The 10,819-nt window shown below is 36.6% G+C and overlaps 1 protein-coding gene across 1 annotated transcript; it reads right to left on the bottom strand.

The window, feature by feature from the left end:
* Positions 1-3,632: 3,632 nt before the first annotated feature.
* Positions 3,633-10,815, bottom strand: LOC130079900 (calcium/calmodulin-dependent protein kinase kinase 2; the record flags this gene model as incomplete). Its single annotated transcript, XM_056245138.1, has 11 exons — positions 3,633-3,903; positions 4,686-4,736; positions 7,258-7,358; positions 7,515-7,646; positions 8,781-8,868; positions 8,945-9,018; positions 9,130-9,183; positions 9,275-9,474; positions 10,428-10,516; positions 10,614-10,635; positions 10,782-10,815. Coding segments are annotated over 11 exons (918 nt in total), but the record flags the coding sequence as incomplete, so codon positions are not given.
* Positions 10,816-10,819: the final 4 nt, after the last annotated feature.

Genomic DNA, 10,819 nt, shown 5'->3' with positions numbered 1-10,819 from the left:
GTGTAATGTGTGTATTGTGTCTGACCTCAATGCGTTTCTCCACTGTCCACCACAGTGACCCTCAGTGTTGTGTGTGTGTGTGTGTGTGTGTGTGTGTGTGTGTGTGTGTGTGTGTGTGTGTGTGTGTGTGTGTGTGTGTGTGTGTGTGTGTGTGTGTGTGTGTGTGTGTGTGTGTGTGTGTGAAAACACTATGGTATCAAATGTTCACACATGTTCTAATTTGTTACACTATTTAAATTTAAGTTAAGTTATTATCCTATTTATTTTGATGTTTTTAATAATGTTCTAAGTATTCCACGCTTTGGCAATAGTATTGTTTACAGCCATTCCAATAAAGCAATTTTGAATTTGAATTTGAGAGAGAGATCAAAATTCTGTCATCATTTCCTCACCCTCATGCTGTGCCAAACATGGCATTCTGCCGATACTGTGGAATGTAGATGAGCTGACAGAATAATTATTTGTGTGTGAACTATTCCTTTAAATCTACACTATTACCATATAATAATGAGCAAAAAGAAAAAAATTATGAAAAAGCAAAACTATAGGCAACTTCAATTTATTCAAATAATCAACCGGATACAATATATAGAATTATCAGTAATGAGATCAGAGGATGCTGTAAAGAGCTCAAACATGCTTCGAAATGAAACTGCGTGAATGTGACGGCATGCATTTTTGTAACATGTAAACAGCCCTCTCAACAGTGCTCAAAACGCAATCTCTTTTGTGATATGGATGCAAACATTTACCCTAGCCCTTCAAGAAATACTGGGCAGATACAGTGAGGAATTATATTGAGAGGTTAGAAATATACAGTAGCCTACAGCGTACTCTTCAATATACACCTCTACAATCAATCAATTCAAAGTACCGTTCACATGGTCAGTCTCTGAGAAAATGGCTATACATTGGAAACTGAAAGATGCTGTCTTTGATTTCAGCAGGTTAAATTTGCTCCTAGTTTTGATCATACGGAAGAAAACATGGTTACAGGGCCTTCATTTAAAGTTTTCAATAAATATGCATCATTTGAATTATGATAACATTCTAATGTGCAAAGATAAATCTCTCTATATATATATATTTAGATTTTCTATATAAATATTTACTCGGGGAACGGTGCTTCTATGGTCCTGAATAAATCATTTAAATGTGCAGTATGTAATATTGGCAGCTAGTGGTTTAAATGGGTACTACAGTTCAAATTCAAAATACTGGAGAGTTGTTCCCCCCACCCCGTCCTCCTCAGACTCGACACTCACGCACGTTGCCAGATTGAGGACATGCAACAGAAACGAGTGCAGTTGACAATGGAACTGTAAGTTGCCCAGCTAATGTATACGTTTGTAATGTTTTATTTCCAATGGTTTTTTTTTAGGTCGAGTAGAATCTGCAATCTCTGACCCTGTTCGTTTGCCGGCTTCCATACCTGCAATACGCTGCGTTTTCCGTCAACTGGCAACCCGGAGTGTCTAAATACTATTGGGTGAATTGGAAGTAGGCGGGGTCATACAGACCAAAACAAAAACAGGCATTCCAACACGGAATGCACATTTCAAAGTAGAATAAAGTTGTTTTTCGGAGAAACAAGCATTGGAACTTGGAATGTTTCCTAAATCTCTAAACAAAAGATGTCCATAAATCACCTTTAAAAGGTCACCAAAATTTGTTCAGCAAATCATTCAAATGTCCACTTACATATAGTGGTATTGTATAACCAGCTTGGGTTTGTCAGTGCACATGCATATTTGAGACAATATTACAAGTTTCCTTCAATTTTCAATAATCAACATCCAATAGAACAAACACAAAGGACCAACCGACTGACTCTGTCCAGAACTGCACCACAATGTGAGATTTCTTATGCATAGTAATAGTACCTACACAAAAATAAATCTCTAAAAGAGAAAAAAAGAAAGAAATAAAAATCACACAAAACAAGTACTATAAAACACAGCAAAGTTTAACATGCAGGGGGAAAAAAGTTAACGAATAAAAATAAGGTATAGAGTTTACTTTAGTTACAAGGTAAACCAACAACATACATTCAACCTACTTGTGCAGAAAACACTCCCCTGATACATGGAAGCATGAACTATGTTATAAATTTCAGTGGTGGAAAAGCACCATCACTCAGACATTTTGAAACTACAGCTAAAACGATCATAGAAAAATAATCAACACAGGAGATACATGACCATAGTGCACATTGAGAAAATCTCAACAGGGCTTTGGACTATTTTTGCTAACTTTAAAACTGAGCTTAAGCAAGTTACTATATTTCTACACTTATCTAAAATTCTACATTTCTATTGTACCAAAAAAAAAAAAAAAAACTCTGCACATGTACTGATGATCTATGCTACAGTTATGAGTATGAAAATGTAAGGCATACATTTGTGTCAAACCAGACTGACAAACATTGATTCCTTTAAGTGAAAAGTCATGCATAGATTGCACAAAGTTATTGTATTTCCTCAAGAACGTTAGAGTATAGAAATGACTAATTCACTCTGATCACGACGAAGTCGGGAATGCACTACTATATGGCATTTTGGTAATTCTACACAGGAAAAGGAAGCGAAAGATACTGTTACCTTCATGATTAAAAGGGTCACGATACTGTACATACAAGGAGAAGAATGATCACGATGCCTATAGTGGCACTATCTAGATGTTATTTGCGCCCTAAATAATTAAACTACTATTCAAAAACATGCTATGCATAATACTCTGATCTCTTGGATTTGGACTTTGTTGTATTAAAAAAAAAAGTCCAGGTCTGGTCCTGTTCACTGTCTACAGCGCAGACATTATAATACAAACACAAAGCGGTGTGATTTGATATATAAACAAACACACACATACAAACATATCTGTATTTTCTTTAAATCGCACCTGTCTCCTTACTATATTTATACACATTTCCTGGCTGCAAATTTGAATTATTAAAAACTCATTTAAAACTTTTAAAAATTGTACTTTTTTGTTTATTTATTTGTTTTTATTATTATTTTCAAATTTTATCTTTGATCAAACAAACCTGATTTTTTTTTGAAGATTTTCAAGTTGAAATTAATATCTGATGAAACTCCGAGCTATTTTTCTTTTATTATTTTCAAACACAGTTCTAATAATCTAATGAGAGATCTGTAAAACTGCAATCAAGCAGCATGTCTCTATAACCGATGAGTTGATGGACCAACCTAAGAAATCATACATTTCTTCTAAAGACGTATTAGTGAACATTGCGTGCAAATTTGAGTATTTTTAATTATTAAAGGCCATTTATTAATTTATTTCACTAAAGTTAATACACATACAGTATATTATTTATTCTTAATTTTGTCAAACCTGTTTTTTTTTTTTTTTTTTTAGAAGATTTTCAAAATGAAATTAATTTTGAATGATTATTTTCAAATTTAGGTCAGATCTCCAAAACTGAAATCAAGCAGAATGTCTCTCTAATTAATGACTGATGGACAAACCGAAGAAATTGTACATTTCTTCTAAAAATAATTCTTAAAGATGATCATCCGTTTGGCCTTCAGTGGCGCCCCCTAGCTACAGTAGAGGAGTAGAGCAGAGTCTCCGTTCCGGAGAGGAGAGTAGAAACACGCGCACACAGAAAACGGGTCCTGAGAGACGGCAGAGACCTGGGCGGACAGATACGGTGCATGCTGCTGTGGACTGTACAAATGCATGCATGAACGGGTGGGCACCCTCCACATCAACAACGCCCCAGCCCCAGGTCCATTTCCTGGCCTTCCGGAAGCCACAACAGCCCCATCTTGATGCATTTCCCTTGAGTAAGACGCCCACAGTTATCAGGACAGAACTTCATCCTCGCCCACGAAGGGCAGGTCCATGCTCCGCACGCCTTCCTCGCTCTCTTGTTTCCTAGGAAACAGATAAATGTGGAGGTTTAAAACAGTCGCACATTCCAGGCGCGTCAACCTGTCTGCGGCAATGCAGACTGTTGTTAAGTGCGACTAGAACTGTTAGGCAGTGGGTAAATTAAGTCAGCACGAGGGGAAGTACATGGCATCGCATCAGTCATATGCTCGGGTCAGGAGGCGGCACATGAGAGTGACTGACTGCCATGTTTTTGCGAGGGGTTGTACCGGGGAGGCTGGGACTGCGGTGCCACATGCAAATGCACCCAGTCCGACAAACCAATCAAAGTCCTTGTAAAAAATGACCATGGCTGGGTGGCAAATCAGGATGCTCTTTTCTTTGCGTTGCTGATATTATGCATGAGGGGCATGCAGATATTTAGAAGGACGTGGAAAACATCATCCTGAACTGCCCATGAACTTATATTTATCTGTTAAAACATTACATGCAAAATATAAATGCTTGATGTACTATTATTGAACATAGCTTGTACAGTTAAATACATACAAGAGGTTTTTAGAAGGGAATATCATGAATATTTGAGATATTACATGCATAAAATGCTGTTTATTAGGTAGGAAAACACAAGCGGAGAAGTTGTTATTCATTAAGCCATCCGAATGAGAATTGTTTTGATCCTAAAAGCATGCTAAAAAAACACCACATCATTCATTTTAAGTGCAGACCATTCAATATGGGCATGACCATTATCTCCTACATATAATACAGGTGGAGGAGAGTGAACAGGACATAGGTGGAGCGCTAACAGGCTAGCGGAGCTTTACCTGGGGGTACAGAGATTGCGGCAGTATTTCAAACTCCCTGCTCTCCCTTTTCTAGACGGCAGGAGAGATGCGGATATGTGAGAATTCTTAAATCGGAGCGTATCTATCAAATATTCCTGAAACCATGACTAAACAAAAGCCTTAAAAGAATGTTTCATGCTAAATATTACTTAAACATGCTATTGATTACCACAGAAAATAATTTATACTCGTCTTTATGGTTTTAAAAAGTAAAGTAACGACGAGCTTAGCAAAGCTAATATTATACGCTTATATTACTTTGCTAGGTAGTAATCAACCTAGAATATCATTGCAACAGAGTGCATAGCTCCAAAGGGGGCGCTCATGAGTCACAAAATTACATATGGGCGCTATGTGTCAGAAAATGCATACTTCCCTACTATATAGTAGGTGAAAAAAGTAGTATATCCAAATTTCAGTATTCATAAAACATTAGGTGAAAAGTAACCGGATGACCTACAACTTTTGGTGAGAATCTGGCATGCACATCCGATGGGCACTTTACTATCCCATGAGGCAACGGGAGAGGATCTGTGAGTGGCAGTGACGTAACGCAACTAACGCTTTAGCTCACATGACAGAGTCAACATGGTGAATGTAGTACGTCCGGATTCCATTCATACTACAAACATTCATAATATATAGAACGTACTTTAAAAAAAAACAGTATATGATTTTGAATGCATCTTGGTGTTGTGGATTTAATGGATGCACACAAGTGAAGGCCACAAGTCCACATCAAATGAGCCATTTGGGACAGAGCCTTTAGCATCTTGCGTGAAGCATTTCAGCTTAGCAGGTTAATCAGGTAGATAACGGAAAGTACATTAAAAGCGTTTAATGTTAACAATGAGTTTTGGTTTCAATATGTGATATATGATTTAAAACCCATTCATTTATCAACTAAGAGAAAATAACCGCTTTTTATTTTGAAATGGAATTAATTCCTGTGACGCAAAGCTGAATTTTCAGCAGCTATTACTCCAGAAATCACATGATCCTTCAGAAATCATGCTAATTTAGTGTTAGAGAATAATTTCTTATCATTTTCATCAATGTTGAAAACAGTTGTAATGCTTCATATTTTTGTGGAAAACCTTTTTCCCCATAATTCTTACTGTATATGAATAGAACGTTGTATTTGATATAGAAATATTTTGTAACATTATAAATGTCTATACTGTCACTTTTGATCAACTTAAAGCATCTTTGCTGAATAATATATTAAAGCAGTGGTCTCAAACTCGCGGCCCGAGGGCCATTTGCGGCCCGCGGGGTGATATTTTGTGGCCCCCTACTTGACATTAAAGTTTAATGTTAGTGCGGCCCGTCGTTGCATGTGCCGCGTTTTAAAAAATATATATATTTCTTTATCCCTTATGTGCTAACATAGATAGTTTCGTGACAGCTTACGGTGGGTTTGTTGTCAATAGTTGTCAATGACAACCGCGAAGTACAAACTTACTGCGCCTGGAAAAAATGAGCGCGTCGCTTCAATTATGAGCGTGCTTGCCGCGCGCCTACATTTGAAATAACGAACTTGAGCTCGCAAAATATGTGAGCGCGATATGAGAACGGCAACGGCCCCTTGTCGAGCTCGCGAGCGACGTGTTGGAGAGAGACCCTGCTCTAAAACAATGTGAGAATAATCATTTTGAGCTTGTAATATGTGTCCAACAGGTTAATAAGACAGTTTGCTTTGATTTGTGCAAAGTCAGTCATTTGCCTGAGACATGGCATGTGTAGAAATAATTCAATAAGACGGGCAGACATGACTGCAAATATTTGTATTTCAAAAGCAATAATTGTTTTTCTAAGTATAATAAAAGGAAATGTGCCTTCCAAAAAAAAAAAAACATTCAATATCATTAATGTGTTGTATAAAGAAAATAAAAAGGACATAAGCAAATATAAATATCACAAATATGTGTTATAGACAAAGAAAGTTTGTAAAAATGAACTTCAACTGTCAGAAGGACAGCTCATGAAGAACCAATCATGTACAGAAAGGAATGTTCAAATTCAGAGGAACAGTTCAGAAGAAACGTTAATAAAAAATATTGAGAAGATTGGATCAGTTGTGCTCCTTTTTTGGAATACTTGAATACTATTTTTTGTGGAATACTTGATGCGGCCCAGCCTGACCCCGACTCTACCTCCAGCGGCCCCCAGTTAAGTTGAGTTTGAGACCCCTGTATTAAAGCATAGCTTGCCTACCAGGCTTTCGGTGCACTGCTGTAAACAACCTTTTCATTTGTATTTAAGGAATTGAGAAAGTAGTCAAAATTATTTTCTGTGGAAATGCTTTGCATAGACATTAAACATTATTTAACCTGAAAATACATCATTATAGTATTACATTGGAACCTAGTGTAGTGACATAGTCTTTTATATAGTACGTCTATATTAGTAGGTCCAATTAAAGTACTGTCAAACCAGCTATAAAAACCATTCCAGATTTTCAATGATCACAGAAACCACTGCAGAAGTCCAAGTCTATGTTCAGGATGTCTGTTCCAGTTATAGCTCATCCCAACTGAGGAAGACTTACGATAGCATGTGTCCTGGAGCGGTGGGACTCCTGTCTTCCCTGCGGCCCCAATCAAACGGGTTTCCAAAAGAACGCTTGCGCAACATAGTCCTAACCAAGATCTGTAGCAGAGAACATGCAGTAAGTTTCAAAAACAGGCATTGGGTCATTAATCTGTTTATTAATTTGATGTGGTTATTAGCACTGAATCCATTATGCGTATTCATAAAACAGAATGAAGGTTGTGTAAATAGGCCACCAGGGGTTTGAGATCTCACCACGGTGGCCAGGCTGGGGATGTGCTTGACAGAGTTTTCCACTTCCTCCTCTGTCACTTCTATTAGACTGCAGCAGTTGTCATCCTCAGGGGGGAGGGGCTCAGCACCGTGCCGTGTCACCCATGGGTGCACCTACAACAACAACGGAACAAAAATTCCAGCTTTGATATCATTAATTAACTCGAGGCTGTGTCTAGGTTGCTGGAGTGTCCTATATTCACACAGGAAGTGCTTTGAAATCCTCTTTTAAGAATAAGGAAGAGTTCTATTTTTGGTTCAATTGAAGTATGGAGGCTAAATATAACATTATAAGAAAAACTACACTATCGTGTACAAAACAAAAGTTTGGGGTCAGTGAGAGTTGTTCCAAATGTTCTGTTGAACACAAAAGAAGATATTTTCAAGAAAATGGTAACCAGACAGTTGATTGGACCCATTGACTTCCAGAGTATGGAAGAAAAAAAAATACTATGGAAGTCAATGGCTACTGTCAACTGTCTAGTTACCATATTCTTCAAAATATCTTCTTTTGTATTCAACAGAACAAAGAAACTCATTCAGGTTTGGGACAACCTGAGGGTGAATAAATGATGACAGACTTTTCATTTTTGGGTGAACTATCCCTTTAAGACTAATTAAACATTGAGCAGCACAAGTGTATTAAATATTGATCAAAATAAGAAATGTTTCTTGAGCACCAAATCACCATTTCTGAAGGATCATGTGACACTGAAGACTGGAGTAAAATTCAGCTTTGCCATCAAAGGAATCAATTACATTTTAATATATATATATATATATATATATATATATATATATATATATATATATATATATATATATATATATATATATAATATATATATATATATAACTACAAATATAAATATAACTGAAATATTGTAATATTATGAAATATTGCAGTTATATTGTGAAATATAACTGCAATGTATATATAAATTGCAGTTATATTTCACAATATTACTGATTTTACTGTATTTTTGATCAAATAAATGCAAACTTGGTAAGAATAAGAGACTTCTTTCAAACTTTTGAACGGTTGTGTGTATGTGTATAAGGGGAAAAACAAAACATCAACCAATAGAGCGATTCTGGGGCAAAACTGCTTGTTTTTCTGACCAATCACAGATGAGGACTAGCTATCAGGAAACATTATTGGTGTCGTTAGTGGTTCTGAAATTACGCATTTCACCTATGATGGACTCGAAAGAAAACGTCCTTGGTGAAGAAAAGAGTCATACTGACCTTGATTTGTGGGACAGTAATTCTGGTTTCGGGATTCTTGTCCAACATCTTAAAAAGAAGGTCCTTTAAGTCATCTGATATGTCCGCGCTGTAAAGTGGTACAAAAATGCTATCAATGTCAAAGCAGAAGGGGAAGGTCTTTCAGGCTCAAGAGAAATACTTACTTCTCGGGAAGCTCCACCGGTTGGGCCTTGATCTTCTGATGGAGGCTCAAAATACGCTCATCCATAAAAGGACACTGTGGAGAGAGAAAGTATAGTCAAAGGCAACATCCATTTTACACACTTTACACAGTTTTGCAGAATTAAATGTTGGATTATTTTTTAACACCGGTCAAAACAGAGCGTACCACTCCAAAGATGAAACAGTACAAGGTGACTCCCATAGCCCACACATCCAGAGCCTATAAAAACATGATGTTAACCTGATCAAATCAAACTTGACAGCAATTGACAGCAAAATTAGCAACTATCTTAGAGAAAAGAGCTTTTAACCTTTCCAGAAAAGTTCTTGCGGGTCTCTGAAAGGGTCTCTGGGGCAAGAAATGCTGGCGTTCCCACTGTGCTGGTCAGCAGGGCGTCCGTTCCCTCAAACTGGTTACTGACCCCAAAGTCGGCAATCTTAACGTGACCATCTTCTCCCACCAGCAGGTTGGAAGGCTTGATGTCCCGATGGATGATTTTCTGATAATGTACTGTTGAGGATAAGTAGTTGACATCACTTTTGATTGTTATTTAAAGCATTCTGATGACTAGCAACAAGAACTGTGTCTAGTCTCACTGTTTGATGCATATTGCAGATGAAAACTAAAAGCTCTAATCTGATTGTTTTTATGCTATTGGTACACAGATTTACTTTAAATGTCAGTCAGATGGCTTCTTCCTGTATAAGTGGCAGTGCTGTTGTCGTTAACTAAAACTATTAAAAAGCTGAAATAAAATATAAATAATGCTTAATTTAACATTAAAAAAACTTGTATTGATAACCTTGTATTAGAAACTAACTGAAATATAATAAGATTAAGTATTAAAATTAAAGAATAAAATATATTTTTTTAAATATATAAATACTGAAAATATGGTAAAAATGACAAAAGCACATGACGAAATGATTAAAACTTGAAAAAATTAGGATATAAAAGAAAGTGTAAATTTTAAGACAAAACTTGCAAAAAAAATTACAATATGTAGACGAAAAGTATGACAAAAGCACGACAAAGTGACTAAAACCTAAACATAAAATAAAAATAAAAACCTGAATATATACTAAATATATATAGCCTGTCAAAATATTAATACATACTATAATAGTATATAAAAAAGGAAGCTATACAATATTTTTTAAAAAAACAATGTCAAAACCACATGACAAAATGACAAATTTAAACATACAAAAAACTAAAATATACTATTAATAAATACTATAATAGTATATAAACAATACTAAAATAACACTGCTAAGTGGGTTGTTCTTGGCCAGAATAAGCTTTGTGGAAAAGACTAATAGTCTAAGTCTAAAAGTGTGGCTCCATAACACTTATCAGAGCCTAGCCAATTGCAAGGTATCGTGCCCTTTTAGCTGGATGTACTAGAACCAATCATGAGTACTGATGACATCGCTAAGCTTTAGCTAAATTCCCGCACTCACAATATTCGATTCCTCTCAGCAAGTCCTGGAAGTAGAAGCGTGCCTGGTCCTCATCCAGGGGCTTATCAGCAGGAACCTCCATCACTGCTCTGCAAACACATGGGGAATGAGACACAGTTTCTGTAGCAGAGTGACACTAGCACAGCAGGAGCCGGCGCTACAATCAGAAATAACGTGCTTACTCACCCTCGTTTGACAAGCTCGAATACTGTGAAAGCACAGAGGAAGAGGAGTTAAGGTGTTGTGCATTACATTCTCTGGCTTCACATACATTAAGCACCAAAAAGTAGAATAAATTGTACATGTGCAAGTGTGTAGCATCTGCCAAGAGGATGAGTATCTGGCCAGACTTACCCATGTACAGATGGTCTTCACTTGGATCATCCAGCACC

The sequence above is a fragment of the Rhinichthys klamathensis genome, unplaced genomic scaffold, assembly GCF_029890125.1.
Source record: "Rhinichthys klamathensis goyatoka isolate OS25496 unplaced genomic scaffold, OSU_Roscu_1.1 h1tg001520l_1, whole genome shotgun sequence".
NCBI classification, from domain to species: Eukaryota; Metazoa; Chordata; class Actinopteri; order Cypriniformes; family Leuciscidae; genus Rhinichthys; species Rhinichthys klamathensis.
The sequence above is the reverse complement of the archived record's forward strand: the minus strand, read 5'-3'. Positions and strand labels throughout refer to the sequence as shown.